Source organism: Staurois parvus, unplaced genomic scaffold, assembly GCF_062004578.1.
Source record: "Staurois parvus isolate SC_StPar_1 unplaced genomic scaffold, SC_StPar_1.0 ptg000704l, whole genome shotgun sequence".
NCBI classification, from domain to species: domain Eukaryota; kingdom Metazoa; phylum Chordata; class Amphibia; order Anura; family Ranidae; genus Staurois; species Staurois parvus.
The window spans coordinates 1,082,139-1,105,779 of record NW_028318500.1 but is presented as its reverse complement, the minus strand read 5'-3'; the positions used below and the strand labels follow the sequence as shown (position 1 = coordinate 1,105,779).

At 43.0% G+C, this 23,641-nt stretch overlaps 1 protein-coding gene across 1 annotated transcript in view; it reads right to left on the bottom strand.

Moving 5' to 3' along the window:
- Positions 1-23,641, bottom strand: part of LOC149445889 (somatomedin-B and thrombospondin type-1 domain-containing protein-like) — a 90,933-nt gene that overhangs the window by 13,273 nt on the left and 54,019 nt on the right. The window contains exons 2-3 of the mRNA XM_089653180.1: positions 9,137-9,319; positions 8,962-9,052 (exon numbers count right to left, since the gene is read on the bottom strand). Of these exons, the coding sequence (XP_089509306.1) occupies positions 8,962-9,052; positions 9,137-9,319 (274 nt within the window). The remainder of the gene's footprint in view (positions 1-8,961; positions 9,053-9,136; positions 9,320-23,641) is intronic.

Genomic DNA, 23,641 nt, shown 5'->3' with positions numbered 1-23,641 from the left:
GATCCTCTGGTCCAGAACTGGGAGGAAATACCCCAGGACACGATCTGTGGTCTCAATAGGAGCATGCCCCAACATTGCAGGCATACAAAAAAAAGCACGTGGGGGCCATACAAACTGCAAAGTACCATTTTAAGTTGCTGCAATAAAATTTCAGCAAAATGGACTAGACTGCTGCATAATTTTTTCACTTTGATTGTCAGAGTGTCTTTAAATTCAATCCTCTGTAGGTTGATAATTTTCACTTCCATCAAACGATGGGACATCCTTACATTACTAACATATTACCAAGTCCATATCAGTATATCCAGCATGATCGGTTTCCCCATTGAGATCTGCTGTGTTTTCAAAGTGTTCCTTTAACCACTTGCCTACCAGGCACTTATACCCCCTTATTTACCAGGCCAATTTTCAGCTTTCAGTGCTGCCGCACTTTGATTGACAATTGCGCGGTCATGCAATATTGTACCCATATGAAATTTTGATCATTTTTTTTCTCACAAATAGAGCTTTCTTTTGGTGGTATTTAATCGCCACTGGGCGCTTTACTTTTTGTGCTATAAATAAAAAAAAGTGCAAAAAATTTGAAAAAAAAAAAGTTTCTTTTGTTTCTTTTATAAAATTTTTCAAACAGGTATTTTTTCTCCTTCACTGATGTGCGTTGATGAGGCAGCACTGATGGGCACTGATAGGCAGCACTAAAGGGCACTGATAGGCAATACTAATGAGGTGGCATGGATAGGCGGCATGGATAGGCAGCACTAATATGCAGCACTGATAGGCGGCACTGATAGGTGACACTGATTATGGGTACTGATAGACGGCACTGACTGGCATCACTGCTGGGCACTGACTGGCACAACCCCTGGGCACTAACTGGTGGCACTGACTGGCAGCACTGCTGGGTGGCACTGGTGGGTGGGCACAGGTGGGTGGCACTGGTGGGCACAGGTGGGTGGCACTGCTTGGCACAGGTAGGTGGCACTTCTGGGCACAGGTAGGTGGCACTGCAGAGTGGCACAGGTGGGTGCACTGCTGGGCACAGGTGGGTGCACTGCTGAGCACGGGTGGGCGGAGCTAGTGGGCGCACTGCTGGGCACAGGTGGGCAGAACTTGCGGGTGGTGCTGCTGGGCACCAATCATCAGGGCACTGATCATCAGTGCCCTGATGATCGGTGCCGATCCCCGCTCTGACAACTCCCGGTTCTCGGCAGTACTTTCCTCACGATCTGACAGCGTGAGGAAAGTGCAGCCGAGAACCGGCACTTGCATTTCCCTCTGATCAGTGTGTCATTGGACACTGCTGATCACGTGGTAAAAGGCCGCTGTGATTGGCCTTTTACCACATCACGTGATCAGCTGTGTCCGCAGGAGAGCGCGTTCTGGGAGGACGTCATATGACGTCCACTCAGAACTGGCCGGCCGCAGTGCAGCAGTCATTCGGCTATCTGCGGTCGGCAGCTAGTTAATTTATTTGAGCAGTATATTTTTGATAGTCTTACATTACAGGACATAGGATAGGATTCTGAAACACTGGGATGTCCAAAAGCAGTCCAACTAAAGGATGGACAACATCAAACAAAAGGCTAATAGGCCAACAAGGAACTCCTCTCTGCCAATCCCTCCACTGGCTTCCACTTGCCCAACAAATAAAATTCAAAATACAACTTACAAAGCCATCCACAACTCTGCCCCCAGCTACATCACCAACCTGGTCTCAAAATATCAACCAAACCCCTCTCTTCGATCCTCCCAAGATCTTCTGCTCTCTAGTTACCGTGTCACCTCCTCCCATGCTCGGCTCCAGGACTTCTCCCGAGCTTCTCCCATCCTATGGAACTCTCTTCCCCAATCTGTCCGGCTGTCTCCTAATCTATCCATCTTTTAGACGATCCCTGAAAACCTTTCTCTTTGAAGAAGCCTAATCTGCTTCTAACTAGTAAACTGCCTTTTACTTCCTCCATCAGCTCATTTCCCACAGCTATTACCTTTTGTATCACTTAACCCTTCCTCCTAGATTGTAAACTCTTAACGAGCAGAGCCCTCTGTTTCCTCTTGAACCAAATTGTATTGTAACTGTAATGTCTACCTTCATTTTGTAGAGCGCTGTGCAAACTGTTAGCGCTATATAAATCCTGTATAATAATCCAGTAGGTTAACAAGGGCATATCAAAGGAAGCATACAGTGCCACTTGATGGTACTTAGCCAGCATCAGCTGGAGCCTGAGCATCTACCTGATAAAACCTAACAAAACAGAAGACCAGATGGCAGCCTTCCAAATATAAACATCTGATCTAGTGCTATGCATTTTGACTGGAAAATAGGGGAGTCTTGGCACTGATGTCTCTGCCTATAGCTAATGCAACAAGAATTGGGCTGTTGCCCACAGGGACCTTCAGGAATAACAAAGAGACAAACTGACAAAAGACCTTTAAAGGCAAGAGGTCCAGCATTGAAGGGACACCTACAATAAATCACTGTGAGCTCCAGAACATTGATCAGTAGACTATTTTCCTTTGGCAACCGAGCCCCTTGCACCAAGAGAGTATAGAGAACTCCTCCTCAGTCCTACAGGGGATGTCCATCATGAGAACTCTCAAGACTACTGGGAGGAAGGATTTCCCATTTGAAAGTTTTCTAATCCACTAGGTCAATGCAAGCCTGATTTGGAGGGGCTCAGGAGGAATGTGGTGGTCCAGAGACAGAGACTTGTAACAGCCTAGAATAATACTGGATATATGGGACTGCTTCAGAAGAGGCCACTATCAAGCCCAGAATCCTCAAGCAAAAGTGGAGGGTTAATTAGCTTGTAGACTGTAGAGTCCTAACATGGGAGTGGAGAGTCAGGAGTTTGTCTTGTGGAAGGAAAATCTTTGGCAGGACCATATCCTGGACCAAGCATAGATACGCTGACTTCTGGAGATTTAAGATCCTCTTGACCCTGGTAGGGTCTGAACAGTCCAAAGAACATTGGCCGATAGTGCCTGCCCCGACTGTACTCTCAGAAGTAGGTTGTCCAGATATTTCACTATGGGGATGATCTGAGAATGAGGCAGAGCATCAAAAGGGGATAGCACTTTGGTGAAGACTTGGCATGCAGTGGATAGGCCAAAGGGAAGGGACACAAATTAGTAATCTGTTCCCACAGTAAAACACAGGTAGTTTTGATGTGCCAGGAATATTGGGATGTGAAAATACACATCTGTGACATCCACAGAGGCCAGAAAATCTCCCATGTGAAGGGAAGCAATGACCAACCAACTAAATTTCTTACAAAATTTTTGTTCCCAAAGAAATCTGTTGATAATCTTTAGATCCCGTATGGGGCAGATTCCTGCTTTGGTTTGGTGAATAGATTGGCATAGAAACCCTAGAACCTTTCTTCTTCCTACCATGGCCCCTTAGGAAAGAAGCTGCTCCAGAGCAATGTGCAAGTCCACCAATATTTGCAAAGAGGTTGGCAAGATTGACAACATGAAGTGGAGCAGCGTAGAGGCAGGAACCAAAATTCTAGATTGCAGGCTCCTGGTATAGGTTCTAGACCCGAACTGATGGACACATAGGCTCCGCACACAACAGTCCCCCAACTATTACTACTTTAGTAGTGGGTTTGCCTCCTTATTGTGATGAGGGTTTCCACTGGAGATGGATTTTGGGGATCCAAGGCTTTCAGTAGAACAGGGTTCCAAGCCTAGCCTTGGACATGGAAGCCTGAAAGAAGCGAAAGGTGCTCTTTTTAGTCTCAGGAGCAGGGGCTTTAGCTACTGCAGTTTATTAGCTGAAAAGGAGTTTGTGGATGAAAGGCATTTTTAAAGCATGCTTCTTGCTCTAAAGCTCCACAGAGAAACATTTAAGGCAAAGGGTCCTCTGCAAAGTTACCAAAAGGAAGCCCATTGTGGATATTATGTAGGTTGTATCCAACACAAAAGCACAGGGCTGCAAGTAAGAGCTCTAGATGTTGGAAGGCAAAAGTAAAGAAGAGGGCCAGAGTTTGCCAGCTGGACATGGTCACAACAGCAGGTTGCATGGCAGGGCTTGCAAGGCAAACAGAGCCCTTGAAAGGGCTTCCAGTTGTTTATGCACAAAGTCCTTAAAGCGGAGTTCCAGTCGCACTGTGAAAAATAAGGCAGCAGCTATAAAAACTGTAGCTGCTGACTTTTAAAAACCAGCCACTCGCCTGTCCCTTGATCCCGCAGTATCCCCTTTGCAGCCCAGTTCATCGGCCACCCTGTTTTCCAGGTGCAGGCATCGTCAGTGTGGGCACCCAGATGTGATAGCTTGCATCTTCACAGCTGGGTGCCTACTTTGCATGCCCGAGTGTAGCGCTGCACTTTCTGAATGGTCCCGTAGTCTTCTGGGACCTGTCACGTGTACTACGGGGGGGAGGGGAACAACCTCTGCTTCCGATCACCTAGGCGATCCCTGTGGAAGTGGGAACAGGTACCTGTCAATTTCAGGTACCCACTCCCAAAAGCTGCCAAACCTTAATGGAGAGTGAGGGAACAGTCTTTCAAGTGGAACTTCTTTTGGGTGAAGCTCCGCTTTAAAGACTAAGATATCCTCAACAGACACAGTTAAAGAGGAACTCCACTGTAGGTATCATACTTGCTTGGCTCTGGAGTCCAGTGTTGTTTTCTTGCAGATGAAGTTACCATTACCCTGCTCTGCTTTTGGCTCTGCCTTCTTGAAAGGAGATCCAATGCATGCACATACACACTGTTTCTACACAAGATGCACAAGATTTCCTTGTTGAGCTCCTAGCTTTCTGTTTAGGCCGAAAACACAGCACCTTTTCTGCAATGAAATCCCAACCAGTGTTGTCAGGCCTGCCTGGAGTACAGAACACCTATCCCCCCACCCCTGTCCCACTTCACATCCAGGCATCAATATTTTTCCTAGCAAAACAATGCTGCTGCCTTGAAAAGCTTGCTCACACACTGGGGTTGATTTACTGAAACTGGAGAGTGCAAAATCAGGTGCAGCTCTGCATAGAAGCCAATCAGCTTCCAGTTTTTTTTGGCAAAGCTTCATTGAACAAGCTGAAGTTAGAAGCTGATTGGCTACCATGCACAGCTGCACCAAATTCTGCACTCTCCAGCTTTACCCTCAGTTCATATCTGTGCAGGTGGCGCCACTGCGGAGCCCGCACAAATGCCTGCACCTGCACCACCCTCACAGAGGAATGCAGGACCCGCAGGCAAGTGAAATTAATTCTAATGGCACACTGCAAATTGCAACCGTACTGGGAACCTCGATTCCCAGTGCGGGATGCGATTTCCAAAGAAGTGCAGGGACTTCTTCCCTGCATGTCCCAGGGCGCAGGAGTCCATTCAAATGAATGGGCTCTCGTGCCCGCCCAAATCGTGGCCCGCACAGATGTGAACCAGGGCTTAATATATCAATCCCACTATGTAGGAAAATGGCTCCTGGGGAATGTAGTTCTGGGGGTATGCCTATGTCAGTACGATCTGAGTTCCCAGTAGCTGCTCATGAGAGGAATTTTATAAACCCAGTAATAATGTAACGGGAAGCAAACAAGAAGCTGTTTCTCACTGCAGGAACAAAGTAAAAGAAAGAATAATGCTGGGACATGATCTAGATGGGAAGAGGGAAGTTTAGCATTAAAGCAGAAGTGTAATTTATGCACTTTACAATTTTTAATCAAATCATTTCATTTTCAAGAACTGGGTCTGTCTGCTGGCATTTGCTTTGTAGCCAGATTGAGTTTGGTCGGAGGGGCTAATAGACTCCTGGAAATCACAGCACCCTGCCTCAAGTGATATGAAAGAACACTTACTCCCTTTAGACGTGCATCCCTGCTGGTCACTGGATGCTGCAGACTTTAGTTGTGCAATCTGCTGATCAGACAGTGACAGGATGGATCAGGATGAGAGGTGGTTGATGTTGACTGAGATTATTCAGAAAAAATTAAAGTGGCCTCAAGGTAGCTTCAAAGGGTTATATTGTGGAAATGCAAGTTTGCAGACAATTGAGAGTAATCAGTAAAAAAGGTCTTTCTACAAGCATGGGGGGAAAAAAGGTGAGCCTGGTGTCCACCTTTAAATCTGGGCAATGCTGGAGCAAACCTTTTAACCCTATCACTTGGAAGCATGCGAGTTTCCAGCTGGCCAGCCCAATAGGCCTTATGACCTTGGAATTCCCTCCCGCTACAAGCCCATGTTTGCCTCAGCTACCATTAACTTGTAGCATAATTTAGTCACCTAGACTCTCCTGAGTAAATAATAGCTATGATCAATCACAGACACGCCACTGGTCGCAGCTATTCATCAAAAATGTCACCTACTCCATATCCCTAGGTGCCTTCCAATGTCCCCAGCTCGCTCTCCACCTGTGTCAGCAATAGCAGTGGGTTATGTTTACTAACCCTTTCCCTTTCTTGAGTGAACACAGTGAATGATCAGTACAATTGCTCCTGTGGTAAATCATAACTGAACCAATTGCAAACATGAGCCACATGTTTACCATCATGTCAGTTTGTGAATGAACAGGAAGTGCTTGTTACAGAGCACTTCCAGCTTATCAATGAGTGCCAGATTGCAGAGAAGGAGACTGTTGCTTCCAATCTATATCTAAAAAATGAAATCTCAAGAGGGCTGTTTAGACCCCTGATATTTCTAAAATAGAAAAAAAACTACTGTTAAAAAATTAAAAATGAAATAATATTAAAAAATAAGTAAAGAATAAAACTAACAAAAAATAAAGAATGATAAAAAGTCTTTATCCACACAGCTGCAAAGGGAAATTCATCATGAAGAAGCGTATTTCTGTTGTAAACATGTAACTACACATGCAAGTGATAACATACATACAGGGATTGATGAGTGGACCTAGACAGAAACTTTCTGCATCCATGGCCATTCATATGCCCCTGTATGTATTTACCCACTTAGATATGCAGTTACAGACATACAGCCCACTATTGATTTGTATTGGCTGCTGTCCATGGCTGCACTCAAAAATCTGTGGCTCCTGGGCACAGAAATACTCTCCTTCTTGCCACTTTATGGTGCTTTTCTGCCATATGAATGAAGCCTAACCCCCCTCCCACACACACACCTACAATTAACCCACCCACATAACATACACATGTGCAACACAGACACTGCGGTAATGCACATCACGTGTTTTGGTGCACTATTGGTATGTGAATTGTGGTGCGCATACCATATATGCTGGTGTGGTGTGCACATGTGCTGTAGTGCATTATTACCATGCATCACAGTATTTGATTTTTTTTTTTTATTTTATTTTTTAAATGACATCTATTCAACTCTATGTTGCGATGCATTGCAGTGCAATATATAAGTGCCGGTGCAATAAACTGTATGCCTGCATAGTTTTATCATAGCTCAGACAAGGCAGTGTAGATTGGGGATTACTCAGATTGCATAGGTGTGAATCCAACCTCCAGATTTTAGCATATGTTGCTAATTTTCAGGCTTGTGCACCTTAGAGTTTCACTGTTGCACAATGTATTATTTGTTTAATAATACAGTTTTATATTTTAGATTAAGTAGGAATTTTATAAATCACGTCATTTGTGTGTGCTAATAATGATTTTAATGTATTTTTACATTGAGAAACATTTGCACAACTATCAAAGGACCTAAAAAATTAGTAGCACCATCCTTTTATTCTACTGTTCCTTTACATTCAGAAAATATATGGTTTGGGAGGATGCAAAAGAAAAATTTAAAAACAAGTGAAAAATTGCAAAAATGGTCTGGTCTCATAAGATTAATAGTGAAACGCAAAACCTGGCAGCAAGAAAGTTAACTGTACACTGGGGGAGTCTAGCAGTCCTATATTAGCCAGGCAAGTGTTTGGCTCTTGGTCAAGTGATGTACTGCCACCGATCAGCAGAACGCACAGGTTGGTGTGGCCCAAAATTACTCTTTCTATATTTTAAGGCGGGGTGGTTACTTCTTTCCTGTCAGCTCTTGTTACCATTCTTTCTTGCTTTTAGAATTTCGTTTATTAAAAAGTCATCCCTGGCAGGGAGATGAAATAATAAAAAGAGTAGGTGCTTTAACCTCCCCTGTGGCTGCCTAGCAGTGTTAGCTCATTAAGAGGAATCACTGTAATTAGCTAGAACAGCAGAGCTGACCTCTCACACTTCACAAATACACTTGTTGGCATTTCTTACCACCAAAGAAACACTATTTACTGCACTAAGTAGAAGGATAAAGGCTATTGGTCAGTAATTGGCCTTTGTATACGCAACATAGTACGGCAACACAAATTAAAAAATAATGTTTCTTAACCTTACCCTAAATCCTACCCCTGTCTAAATTCATAACCCTAGAACAAAAACTTTACCCTAGCCCATTAAAGTGGTTGTTCATTTTTACCTACAGGTATTGTAAGCTTACCTGTAGGTAAAATGAATATCTCCTAAACGTGCACAGTTTAGGAGATATTCGGGTTTTTCTACAGCCAGCGCATCTGCTCTGAAGGAAAGGAATACCCATGCCATTCTTTCAGAGCACTGGGCCATGTCCCAAGACTTCCGTGTGCATGCACAGTAGTGACATCATCGTGGCTCAGCTAGCCAGCTGGCTGGAGCTCGCGATCCCGGAAGGAAGACCGGGTGAAGATGGAAGCCTCTACAGTGGTGACAGCGTGCCACTGGAGGGCTTAGTGTTATGGTAAGTTTTACATAATGTGCTAGTATGCAATGCCTACTTGCACATTATGCCTTTACCTTGCAGGGATTTTTTTTTTTTTTTTTTTTTGGACGTGGTTTACTACCGTTTTAACCCTTGTGGATCCTAACTTTGTTGAACACCAGAAACATCAGGATATCTTGCAATACAATTTTTGCCAAAAGCTCTCAATTCTGTGCTGAGCTTCAGCACCATGAACAAATGAATAATTTTATTTTTAAAACAGATAAATAGGAGATTTTAGACTTGAAGTAGAGCAAAGCTTATGATGTTTACCTTGGAGGTCTGTCAGATGTCATAATGTAGGGTTTCCTCCAAGGGTCCCTGGATAACCTTTTAAAGGAGCCAGGTAATATCCTGGCCACTTCTATAAAAATAGACAAATTAATGCATGTTATTCTGCTATAGATAAATTCGTAAACAATTTGTCTTAAATTATGTGTACAGTAACCTTTGGAACTATGACAAGCAGGGTCATCTCCATAGCAGCCACGGCGCTGTCTCAGGTCAGGACAAGGGCTTCCACCACTCCTCGGGGGCACTGTTACTTGTCGTGCTCTCTCTCTGCTACCAATTCCACAACGAGAGCTGCACTCACTCCATGTACCCCATGGGCCAACCACACAATGGGAGACTGTAAAAGTAAGGAAGGAAACATAAAGAAGTGTAAACAAGACCCTACATGTCATATGGTAGCACTGCTTTTTAAAGATGTACAGTATGTGCTATACAAGTCATTTGGTCATTTTTTGGTATTAAACATTTGTCTTCCATTTTAGCTCTTTTTTGATATTTAACTCATATTCAAAGTTCTCTTCTTTACACTACTGAAACTTAACTACAGTTTATTTGATTTTCGAGAATCAGCACTCCCTGCACCTGCAATTGGCTTACTTTTTATAGAACCATCCTGCACATTATTTGTGTATGCTTGCTGTTTGAAACATGGCATCCCCATAATTTAAATGTACATTGAAAGTCTCCACACAATGTTAGTACTGTGATGTCAACTTAAACTTGTTAAAGTGATTTTCTACAATGCATATTAGAACATTTAAACAAATGCCATAACTTATACAGTTCTCAAATTCAGCATGTTTTTGTAGATCTTTCCACTTGGTACTCATTTTTATGTAAAATATTCTGTTCAATATCTGAAGTCAGATAAACACAAGCGGAAAGAAGGGGAAAAAGGACATTATAGTGGAGGCTGAAGTAGACCAAGAATCAGTTAAATATATTAATGTCAAAAGTGTCTTTTTCATGTAATTCTTATGATTAATGGTTAAATTACTGCCAACACATGTTTATATTTTTTTCACAGATATGCTCAAACTGAATGTATGTGGTGTAGGTTTTGTTTACAGCACACATGTAACTGCAGAAATCATTACCATTTCCTATAATGGTTCTGAACAGTATTCTTGAATAATACTAAAAGCACTGTGATGGTGAGCTCTAATAATTGAACATACTTTTAATAATTTCCCCAAAACAGTAAAATATATAGGGTATGTGTGGGCCTACAGGGAAAGCATGAAAGAACAGAGGTTGGGGAAATTAATGCTAATGATGATGGAAAATTTGGAGCTGATGAAGGAGGAAATGGGAGCTGATGTTGATGGGATGTGGAGACTAAGGCCTAATAGTGGATCGGGAATGGGAATTAATGAGGGTGGACATTGCTTGAGGATACAGAGGACATAGGAGACATATGCTGTATGTGAGGAAAGAGGGTGGATGGAAGGTATTTTTTAGGAAGCTTAAAGAGGAAAGATGTGAGAGAGGCAGTGGACAATGGTTTATGTTATGATGTTGGGAAGAGCCTGGTAGAACAGAGATTGAGAATGGAACTTATGAAATTAAGAGAGAGGGAGCCTATTTGATAGGGAGAATATCACAATCCCAGAGGACTGAATTGCAGATAAGCAGCAAGCCAACACAAGCATAAAGAAAAAGGAAAAAACGTGACACTCCTGCGGTCCAAAATGGATAGAGACACTCTTAGCTTAGGCCAGTGATCACACAGTCCCTTAGCAACCAGAACTGGAAAGAATGGAGCAGCCCTCCTCAGACCAGGGAAACCCAACATTAAAGAAAACATAAACAGAGAGGGCGCACATGTCTAGCACATTATCTTAAGACACTTTAATAAAGGATGTAAATGACAAAGGTTATACTCACAAACCAAGTGAGCTTAAAAGCATGTGATGCATAAAGGATGTTATCGATATAGCTGGTGTAGATGACCAGGTTTGCCCCAAATGGGTTATTTTTTCAGATGTGGAAATGTTCCCAATAACTCATGAAGAGATTTGTGTAACTAGGGGCAAACCTGGCCCCCATGGCGGTTCCCTTACTCTATACTTTGCACTATGCAATTGGCCTGAGCTGGATGAAGGCTGCTATCTTGTGCATGAAAGAACTGTACCGTTGTACACCAAATTGATGGTGAATGGAGGTCTAAAGGGATGAGACATCCAGAGATAGCCACTTGTACAAGACTTGCCAGCTGTAGTTAGACAAAATGTCTAGCATGTGGCCAGAATCCCTCACATATGATGTCAATTCCACTACCAATTTCTGTAGCAAATGATCGATATAGCTGCCGATATTACTAGTCAAACTGTGTTAAAACCTGCCGTTATGGGTCTTGCGGGTGGATTGGTGGCATGTTTGTGGATTTTGGGAGTATGATAAAAATGAGATGTTTGGGGATAGTGCCTCAGGAGAAATTGCCACTCTTGTGTAGAATCTTTCTTTCAAAAACTTGATCTATAAGTATTTTCAGAGATTTTTTATAGTCCGCAATGAGATCTCTCATCAACTTCTTATAAGTGTTTTCATCTGCTTCCACCAGATAGACCTCTCTCTGCTGAATTACCAGGCCACCCCCTTTATTTGCTTGCCTGATAACTGAAGTATTTTCCTTGATGTTTTGCAATATTTCTTTCTCCTGTGGTGACATATAACTCCTGATCCTTCTTCACATATTTTGATCAAATCTACATACACCACTTCATAAAAGGTGGTGATAAAGTTGCCCTTCACTCCATATGGGTAAAAAGATGACTTTGGTTTGAAATGTGTATACTGTGCTTGCCAAGGAAATTTCTAAATAGTGGTCTCACTTGTATCCCCATCGGTCCACAGTTCCTTCAACACCTCCAAGGCTTTAACAACCTGTTCCTCACTAATTATTCCATCACCCTCGCCAACAAAGCCCAGTTTCGCATTGTTGTGTTTGGTGTTTTGGTATCTCTTAAGGGTCTAGTTCCTAACGAATTTGTTCAGATCTACAAAAAGTTCAAAAAAATTTGGGGAATTTTGTGGTGCAAGGTTTAAACGCTTATGTAAGAAACAGATTTAATTTACACTCAGGACATGTTCAGATTGAAGATCTTGATTGTGGGTCTACACTTTTCCTCTTTTCCACCTCTAGTACCTCTTATAGTTCTTCTCTTTTTCTCCTTTTTACCCTCCCAGTGGGGGGAGTTTTCTCTAAAGAAGGAGAAAGCGGGGAGGAGGTAGAGAAGTGGAGGGAGGACAGCTCAGGTGCGTCTCAGATACTGACTAGCATGTGTTACAAGACTGAGAAGCATGCGGCTTGGGATGGACGCTGATTCATCTTATCCTATTCCATTTATTCACCTCCTTATTGGACACATTCTGTGAGTGGCAATTTTCCTTACAGAGGGCTAGCAAGAATTATAGATATACATTCATACAGTTATGGAGGAACAGATGGATAGGCCTTTCTAGGGTGCAGTGGTTTAAAGAAAATGGTAACCCTTTAACCTCTTTTGTGTCTACAGTACCGTTTGTACCATTATTGCTGTCACCAATATCACTCCTTTGCTGGTTTTTTATGTGTTTTTGTATATGTACAGTCATGCCCAAAAATATTGGCACCGCTGCATTTCTGTCAGATAATGCACCACTTCACCAAGAAAATTGTTGCAATTACAAATGTTTAGACATTCTCATGTTTGTTTCTTTTGTTTGTATTGGTATGACACAAAAAAGTGGAGAAACAAAAAGACAAATCTGACACATTCCACACAAAACCTCAAAAATGGACTGGACAATATTATTGCTACCCTTCGATGTAATATTTGGTAGCATATCCTTTGGAAAAAATAACTGAAATCAATTGCTTCCTTTAACCATCAAGGAGTTTCTTACACCTCTTTACTGGAATTTTGGACCACTCTTCTCTTCTTTTGCCAACTGCTCCAGGTCTCTCAAATTGGAAGGGTCCCTTTTCCCAACTGCTGTTTTGAGATCTCTCCACAGGTGCTCTATGGGATTGAGATCTGGACTCATTGCTGGCCAGTTCAGTACTCTCCAGCACTTTGTCTTAAACAATTTCTGGGTGCTTTTTGTCCTGTTGCAAGACCCATGACTGCTGATAGAGACCCAACTTTCTGACACAGGGCCATACGTTGCACCCTACAGTTCTTTGGTAGGCTCCAGATTTCATAATGCCATGCATACGGTCAAGACATCCAGTGCCTAAAGCAACAAAGCAAACCCAAAATATCAGTGAACCTGCACCATGTTTGACTGTAGGGACTGTATTTTTTTTCTCTAAAGGCCTCATTGCTTTTTTTGAAAACAATAGAATGATGAGCTTTACAAAAAAGCTGTCATTTTGTTTTGTCTTTCCACAGCACATTCTCCCAAAAAGATTTTGGTAAACTCCAATCTGGCTTTTTTATGTTTCTGTGTCAGCAGTGGGTCTCTTACCATAGTATAAAAATGGCGACGTATAGTACAAGCTGACACAGTTGTACCTTGTGCCTGAAAGTCACCTTGAATTTGTCTGGAAGTTGATCGAGGTTCTTGAGCCACCATTCGAACAATTCTTCGCTGCAATCTTTGATCAGTTTTTCTCTTTTGTCCACATCCAAGGTGATTAGCTAAAGTGCCATGAGATGTAAACTTCTTCGCGATGTTACGCACAATGGCCCCAGGAACAGTAACATCTCTGGAGGTGGACTTGTAACCTTGAGATTGTCCATGCTTTTCCACAATTTTTGTTCTCAAATCCTCAGACAATTCTTTGCTGATCTTTCTCTTCTTCATGCTCACCATGGCACACAGAGATAAACAACAGAAAGGTTTTTCATCATTTTAACTGTTTGCCAGTATGATTTTTATATTATCAGCACCTGTTAATTGATACAGGTGAGTTTAATTACAAATTACAGGAGCATTACAAATTTGGAATGCAGTTATTTCTTACAATTTTAGAAGATGCCAATAATTTTGTCCAGTCCACTTTTGGAGTTTTGGGTGTAATATGTCATATTAGGCTTTTTGTTTCTCCACTTTCTTTTTTTTTTGTGTCATACCAATCAAAACAAAAGAAATAAAGAGAGAGAATACCTAAACATTTGTAATTGCAACAATTTTCTGGGTGAACTGGTGCATTATCTGACAGAAATGCAGGGGTGCCAGTTTTTTGGCCATAACTGTACTGTATGTCTATCTACGGTGGTCTGTATATAAGGTGCTATCATGCTACTAATTTTATGATATATGTTTTTATGTACATAGAGTACGGTTAAGAGGCAGTGTCTCCCTGACTGAACTCCCTCCCCCTGCTCCTCATCCCCTTGTGGGGAGGTAGGTGGCACTATATGACAATGTCATCCTTTTAAGAGGTCTGAGTTCTGGGAGACACCAGCCTAGCTCTGATGAAGGGGAATAGGTCCCCGAAATGCATCAGCTGGTTCTGCCATTTTGTCTCTATTTGGAGGTGGAGAGTGGTCCTTACTGTGTGCGTTAAAAGCATTACATGCTTTAAGGCTCTCTTGGATTGTGAATATAACCTTTGTCATTTACATCCTTTAATAAAATGTCTTAAGACAATGCAAAAGGTGTATGCGCCCTCTCTGTTTTATGTTTTCAACACAAGCATAGCCTACAGTACCATATGCAGAGGTCATAGATGTAGAGAGCTGTTAGCAAGGGCAAAGAGAGCAAGTCACAGGCAGCAAAGGGATTTCAAAGATCAGGGTAAGTAGATTGTAGCCAGAAGGAGGAAAATGTGAACAGATTGCAAAAAGCAAGGAGGCAGGACAAAACTGGGCAAAAAGAATCCATTGCACAAAGGTATGTACAAACTGCTGCTCCTCACTATTGTGGCCAGGAACTCTCAGCTTTTTGAATCAGTCTGCAATGAAGCAGAAGGGGTGAGACAGTCAGAATGAGGAAGAACTTTAACAGGACTATTGTACATTGCACTAGAGCTGATAAGTGTGGCACTGTTAGGAGTCTAGTACCAAAGCAGACCTCTGGAGTTGAACTAACATGAATTAAACATATTAAGATGTGTCGGTGCCTGCAACAGCCTTCTGTACTAAAAGCCTGGGTTGGAAGCCCTGGAACTTTCATAAAGGTAAAAGAAAGCAGTGACAGTTGAGAACAGGTAAAGCAGGGGCTATAAGGGATGTACCCAAAACACTGAAATGTTCCAGGGCATAGCAGTGGGACACTTGAGAAAACCTCAAGGAAAGGAAGAAGAGTTGGACTGAAGAGGGAAACATGGAGAACATAGAAGAAAAGACACAAAAAAAAGGAAACACAATGACATTGGATAGACAGAATAGAGTGGCAAGAAAAGAGTGGAGCAGTGACAGTGATAACAAGTCAGAAGAGGTGGCAGGAGACCAGCCATTGAATATGAAGCAAGATAGCAAGCCAGAATTGGGAAGAGAGAACAAGTAGGAGAGGGGAAATGATGCAGGAGAGTGTAATACCAGGCATGATAACTGAAAGGAAGGAAAAAGTGGTAGGGGAACACTCAGGAGGAGTAGAGAGAGAAGTGGTGTATGTTTCAATGTAAAGCTGAATGGGGCAGCACAGGGGCTAAGTGGTTAGCACATTCGCTTAGCATTACTAGGGTTCTTGGATCAAATCCCAACTACGGCACTAGCTGCACAGATTTTGCATGTTTCCTCTGTGCCTGCATGGGTTTCCTCCCGCACTCCAAAGACATGCTGGTAAGTTAATTGGCGCCTAATAAATTGGCCCTTGTATGAATGGACCTCAGATTGTAAGTTCCTTGAGGGCAGGGACTGTGAATGTATAATACAGTATATGCAAAGCTCTGCGTAAATGGATGGCGCTATATATGTACCTGTAATATAAAAAAAGTATGTAAAATCTTTGCCTTACACTAGCAGGAAGTGATCTTTGTCTTTGTATACTACACAGGATAATTAAACTGTTGTGTGAATTATCCAGTATCATAACCTTGCTATATGAATCATTCCAAAATGAATTTAATTTTTTTCCACCACTCTCCAAGTAGTACTAGACTATGGCTGCTCTGGTGATGTTTAAGGTTTCTGAGTATGTTTTTGTCCATCATGTGAGATCCTCTTTATCACTAGTGTAGACTAGGCCAGTGTGAAACACAGTAGGTGTGCAATAGCAGTGCAGATGGGAGGATGTTATGTTTGCACTTCATGTTTCTGTATCAGATCCGGCTGGACGCGCTTTCTCACACGGGTCCTGTCTGTGTATTTACATATGCTCTGGTGCGCCCCTCGGCTGTTTACTTTGGCTTGATACCAGCACCCCACTGCAACATACACGGATCTCTACTGTATATATGAAGGTTTATGGACATGGCACCAAGTGGCAGAATAAAATAGAAACAGGTTCATCCCTGCTAAGGAAATTTGTCAAAAAGTTATGTAGGTTCAGTAGCAAAGACCTAGATTGACCAATGAGTTAGGAATTGACAACATTAATTTGAGTCTTTTTACACAGGCAAGTTGCTTTGTGACATAGAAGTTGACACAGGATAAGACCAAATGTTCCATTGAGTCTGCTTTTTTTTTATCGAGGGGAGATTTTTATTTAAACTATAACCTATGGTTATCCCATTATCCCTAGTATGTTTAAATTCACTTATGCTGACTGTCGCTCTATATCTGCTGTTCCAAGTATTAACAACTCTTTTGGGAAGATAATATATTTTATGGTTACAGTTAATTTAAATCTAATTTACAAATATACTTTAAACATGATTATTAATTTTTTATTATTAATAATGTAGGAAATAGAGCCATTTGTCAATGTCAAGTATAACAAAGCTACTGCTCTTAAATGCTATACGATTTTCAGAAAGAAAACTCCGTAGCAATCAAATGTCAACAATGATGTTTCTAATATGGCTTAAAAAAATTAAATTAAATATTTAATCACCAAAATGCAATCCTTCCACTTTCTCCTTTCCTCTGGTTTTACAAAATGATCTACAAATCAATCCAGAAAATGCCATTTACAGCTGATTTGCTGCACATAATATCTCTACATGTGATAGTGTACCAATTGGCACAATAATGGAAAGTAAGCATCACTGAATCAAGCTCAAAGCTTATCTTTGTCACATGGTCATGGGCCTGGTAGTGGCTGCTTCCCTATCTTCCCTATCTAGTCCTGGGCCAAGGTAAACCTTTGTGGGAATTCCCTATAGAAAATGTGTGATCGTAGTTTGTTAGAGCTTAAGTGGATTCAACTTCCAACATGGCTTTTCTAAATTTACATACACAAGAAACTAAGTTTCATTGGCTTCTATAATGAGGTACACTGAGATTTCCAGCTCCATTGCCAGCAAGGGGAGAAAAAAAAACCCATTTTGCACAGACACATTGGCACACTTCTCAACTTCAGAACTTGAGAATGATGGGCACTTCAGGGGAATGGAGACCTGCGGCGCACATTGCATGCATCAGCAAAAAAGTCAGTATGGCCAAACTGGTCACAGTGGGAGGGGTTTAAGTGGCATGGGTAAACAGAACCTAGTCTTCCTTGTACTTATGAAAGATGCTTTGATTGCTGTGCCACACGTAACAGACACATATAAACCTCAGCACAACCATTACAGATGATTTTGTGTACATTGAAAATAGACAGAGAGCTAACACTTTGTCTGAGAGCATGCCTTTATAAATAAAATTAGATTAAAATCATTGAGCCTGGGCCAGTGGATTTGGGTGCCTGCACTAGCACGCTTCTGCCAGGAAAACTAGTGGAGCCAAGTGCAGGAACATGTTATGGCACTGAGCTCTCCCTCATGCACCTGGATTAATGAGTTGCTGGGATTTAGTTGAAAACTTGGGATAGTCCTGCCGAATCCGGGGTGGTCGGAAAGTATGCCCCTCCCTGTACACACTGCCCCCTTCTGCACTTATTACCTCCCTCCCTGTACACACTGCCCTTTTCTGCACTTATTACCCCCCTCCCTGTACACACTGCCCCCTTCTGCACTTATTACCCCCCTCCCTGTACACACTGCCCCCTTCTGCACTTATTACCCCCCTCCCTATACACACTGCCCCCTCCTGTGCACATTACCTTATTCCCTGTTCACACTGCCCCCCTCCTGTGCACATGACCTCATTCTCTGTACACACTGCCCCCCTCCTGTGCACATGACCTCATTCTCTGTACACACTACCCCCTTCTCTGCATATTACCCCCCCCCTCCCTCTACGCACTGCCCCCCTCCTGAGCAGTTTTGCCCCTCCCTGTACACACTGCCCCATCCTGTGCACATGACTCCATTCCCTGTACATCTTGCCCCCTCTCATGCACATGACCCCATTCCCTGTACACACTGCCCCCTCCCTGTGCACACTGCCCCCTCCTGTGAAGTTTCCCCCCTCCTTGCACACACTGCCCCCTCCTGTGCACATGAACTCCATTCCCTGTATCCACTGCTCCCTCCTGCACACATTACCCCCTCTCTAAACACACTGCTCCCTGCTTCACACATTGCCTTTCCTCCCATGTACATTGGTCCCCATCCCCCTCTACATTGCTTTTCTTTGATTTGTACACATAGCACACCCCCTGCAGCTTGCTGGTGAAACTGATGCTTTTGCCCAGATTACTGCACACACAGCCAGGCACACATCATTTTCTTCACTTGCTAACTGGTTCAAAGGAACAGTGTAAGGGTGTCTTTTTATGGTTTTATTGAAATGCTGATGATGACTGACATCTCCCAAAGACCAAAAGCTACACACAGTCTCTAACTTTCCAGCACTTGGGTCATTTACTCACACAGCCACAGGATCAACAGTTGCCTCCTTCTGATATCCACCACGTTCTTCTCTGTGAGGGAAACAGACTCAATCCACCATAATATAGCTGGACATGTTCCCCCAACTTACTCTTGGCACTCTCCAATGAGCTTCTCCAGACTCAAACTTACTTTATTACTAAGCTTGTGAATAGGTCCCCCAGATAGAGCTTTTAGCTGGGACCTCGATGTCCTCTTAGTGGCTCCTTCAGGCTTCTCGCCCCAGGGGCTGAGCACTGCATAGGGGTCTCCTCCAGAAGGATTGAACCCAGGAACTCTGCTGCTTCTGTCTCAGGTCCCCCACTATTTATAGGCCATCCAACCACCTACTAGGCACCCCTTCACAGGGATTGGCTGAAATCTCATAAATATTCCAGCTGCTTACTCTGTTCTTCTTCCCACTTTAATGCTACAAATCCTCCAGCATACAGGGGAAAGCAATCAAAGCAGAAGCCTGTGAGACACTGAGCAGACCCAAACAATCAACCTTCTGCTCCACCGATTGAGCTAACTACATTTTCCTAACAACCTACACTGCTCTAGGAGGGCGCTACATACATTGTCCCCGGAAAGCAGAGAAATCTAGCTGATGGGACACTGCATTCATTTTTGCTCAGCCTGTCAAGGGTTAAAGCTGTTGCTGGCAAAGTACTGCCTCTACTCAACTCTAGTGGGCTCCACTCCCTTAACAAAGGTATAATTCAGCCACTCTCTGTTAGCATTCCTGGGATTGAGAGCCAACTTACAACGTCCAGCTGCAGCTCCCCGAAGTACAGACCAAGGACCTCAGAGCAGTTGCAGTGCTACCTAGTCCCACAAGAAGAGCTTATTGGCTGCAGCACGCTAGTCCTGATTGGAGGCTTCCCAGACAATAGTCTTGTTTTCCTGGGGCAGTTGACAGTCACAGATGGAGCAAACCTACTTCTGTTCCACATAACAGCTGCAGGCCTAGTATAGAGTTACTGGACTGGACTGCCACCCATCTGACATGCGGAAGTGTGGGACAAAGGTCAGATCTGCGGGATGCCAGGATTATGTTGTCTACTATCTTAGGACTCTCTCGCCAAATCCAGGATGATTGGGAGGGTAAATTTATTCTCTCTCTACAAGTGCTGTACTACCTGGAAAATTTGGAAATAAACAATAGTGCTGATGATCATCTCCAGTTTCCTGCAGATTCAACAAGATTAGACAGTGGGCATTTTTATGGTAAACCTTAACCTGGCTACACATAAAACTGGAAAACATAAAGCATGCTTAGTGTGGCATATAAAAGCTGAAAATACAATTCATACTCAAACCATATTACCAAATTAGAAAAGCACCCCAATCCACTTCATAATGAAGGGAAGAATGCATTAGCTTACTGTTGACCTTACGCAAGTCATTTATTAAAAAAAAAAAAAAATGTTTTCGTGCTAGAAGTAATACTGCTGAACATAGCATATGGTAGAAAAAAAGAACAGTAAGAAGAGATATATAAAGAGAAAGCAATGGAAAACATAGGAAGATTAAAAAGAGGAGGGGTATGAGAAGGGTAAAAGAGCTTACAGACATTAGAGAATGTTCACTTTTATTTACAGGACACATAGGCAAATGTGCAAATGGTTGCTGGGAAGGTGTATACATGTAGCGCTACCCTCGAAAGAGCCGCTTAGTAACTTTCTGTTCTGTGCCTCGACGCAAAGAACCTCAGCCCCCCTGACACCTGGCTGACTAAAAATCACTGCAAGCATGGATAAATACACAAGTGTAAAACACTTTTAACCTGGCTGTTGGGTTACTATCAGTAAATAGGCACTCATTTGTTTAGTTGTAAATGCTCTTAATCTATTGATATGGGTTCAAATAAATGGCAAATTGAACACAAATGAGCACACAGCTGATTATATCACAGCCTGCTAGAAAGTGTAAAGACTGTTAAATTGGCAAAAAAATAGATTTTATATCCTAACTAGTATAACTAGGGTAAGTTAGAAAATCAGCAATAAACCATATTAGTAAACATTAAATGCAGTATAAATGATGATAACATTACACTAGGTTAGAGTGCACTTTTGGCTGGGATGCAGCATCTCTTAAGAGGTACCACTTTAAGAAAAAAGCCTACGGGACCATTCAGAAAGTGCAGCGCTACTCGCGCATGCGCAGTGGGCACCCGGCTGTGAAGCAGCAAGCTATCACAGCCGAGTGCCCACATTGAAGATGCCGGTGTCGGAAACACAGGATGGCCAGTGACATGGGCTGCGGAGAGGACACAGTGGGATTGAGGGACAGGTGAGTGGCTGTGTTTTAAAAGTCAGCAGCTACTTTTATTCTAAATGGAGACTTTTCTCATACAGGCCTATCCCTGGCTTAAAGATAAGTTTACCTTTTAGAAAAAATAATAAATGTACATATTTTTGCAGGTAAAAAATGTGAATTTTTTATTTTTGACTGCAGTAGCCTGGAAAGTATTGCACCAATAATCAGCAAGTCGCTGGTTCCATGCAGATCTCCTGCAGACCTGTCCGTATATCTGCTTTCTTGTATGGGATATATGAGCAAGCAGATATACTGACAGGAAGAATGAACTACCACGGAGCTCCACAGCGCCTTGGTAGTTCATTGAGGACTACGAGCTGACAGCCGCTAAGGCTGTCGTTACTCATAGACTCTCATTCACAGATGACTGTGAATGAGTGACGTGGCCGAATTTGACAGCTAGCGAGGGGGGAGAAGATCCCCCACTAGCTGTGAAAGCGGGGATCGGGGGGCGGTTACACTCTGAATACGAGAGGGTGCTGATAAGTATTGAGCCTTACCCAGAAAAAATTGAGCTAGGAAGATGTAAATTGCAGGGTGTACTGACCAAGCCATTTTTGCGATACGGCGCTGCGTTACTTTAACTGACAATTGCGTAGTCATGCAATGCTGCACCCAAATGAAATTTATGTCCTTTTTTTTGACAAATGGAGCATTCTTTTGGTGGTATGTGATCACGTGTGTTTTTATTTTTTGTGCTATAAACAAAAAAAGACCGACAATTTTGAGGGAAAAAAAAAATATTTTTTACTTTTTGCTATTAAACATGTCCAAAAAAAAATTTTAAATTTCATCATAAATTTAGGGCAAAATGTATTCTGCTACATGTCTTTGCTGAAAAAAAAATCCCAATATGTGCAGTGTGCAGGAGCTAATGGGAGAGATCTGTGTAGTTTATATAGAGGTCTCTCCCCCTTCGGAGATGGTTTTGCGTGCCTGTGCCACCCTGTAGCAGTATTTCTGCTATAGGGTGGCATGGAACCAGTTAAAAATGGGGACATGAATGTGCCCACATGCACACACACATGCTGTCAGCTAAGTGACAATGAGCCTGTTAAAAGTGTAGGCTCAGCATCACTGATAAGTTTCCTGTCTGTCCACTGTGCTTGTCACACAGGAAGGTGCAGTGGCCAAAAACGCTGTACTCTGGGATGCTTGACCCGTTCAATAGGCTCTGCATCGCTGTCAGAGGATCAACCACAGAAGAAAGGGTACATCTGCCTCCTACTCTCTAGCTCCCTTGTCTCCTCCTCCCATGCTCGTCTCCAGGACTTCACAAGAGCTTGCCCCATCCTCTGGAACTCTCTACCCCAATTTATCAGACTATCGCCTACTCTGCTCACTTTTAGGCGATCTCTGAAAACCTATCTCTTCAGGGAAGCCTATCCTGCCCTCAGCTAATACTGGAATCTTCTACTCTTCCATCCAGTCCATCCCCCACAATTACTACCTTTTGTACCACTCCCTCCTAAATTGTAAGCTCCAAGGAGCAGGGCCCTCAAATCCCTCTTGTATTGAACTGTATTGTTGCTGTATTGTCTCCCGTTATATTGTAAAGCGCTGAGCAAACTGTTGGCGATATATAAATCCTGTATAATAATAATAATAATCTGCCAACACTCAGTATGGCCAAGCTAAATTGCACAGAAATGTGCATAGATGTGTGCGGGTGCTCTCTGCACTCTGATATAGAAATTGCTGGATGTTCGTGAGCCCCCTGTTGCCTTGTGCTTCTGTGTTGCTTTACTTCTGGATTTCCATTTCTGACTCAGCTTGCTCCTAGACTTGTCTTGACTCTTCTCCTGGCTCTGACCACGGCTTGTTATATGGACTGTACTACCGTCTGCCTCCTTGTTTGACCCCGACCTGTTATATGGACTTTGCTTACTGCCTGGCTCGTGTATGACCTCGGCTAGATCTGTGACCACGCAAGCTTCTACTCCCGACTGATCTTCTGTGCATGATTCCTGGCTCCGCCTTCTGTTCTGCTCTCCTGTCATGATCCGCCTAAGCATCTGGAGTTCTTCCTGTCCTGCTGGTACCTTGGCACAAGCAAGACTTCACCTGGCCCCCTGGAGTGTCTTCCGCCCTACTGACACCGCTGCAAGGTCAAGTCCATTCCAAGTGCCTCATCAACTCTGCTCATCAGGCTACTCCATATTAGGCAACCCATGCTTTTTTGGGTGCAGCACTCCCTGTTTCCACTCTCAGGGGTGCCCTGCACTCAGCCACAAGGGGAGTCCTCCCATCACTTCGGCCTTTGACTAGGTACGTGACAATCACTAAAGATATTTGGCAGCTGTGACTTGCTGTGTGTCTGAGATGCACTGAGGACAGAATGTCCCATATAGACATTCTGGCCACAGTACTGCCCCCTCCCCCCCTTACATGACAATAATATACTGAATGCTGTGTGCCTGTGTACAAGATCATAAGTTGGATTCTGCAGGGAAAGGTGGATGTGGGTTTCTGTGTATCAAATACTTTCTGGCACCTAGGGAGCTACATATTCAGAGTACAGTTGCCGAAGTGAATAGCTGTATGCAG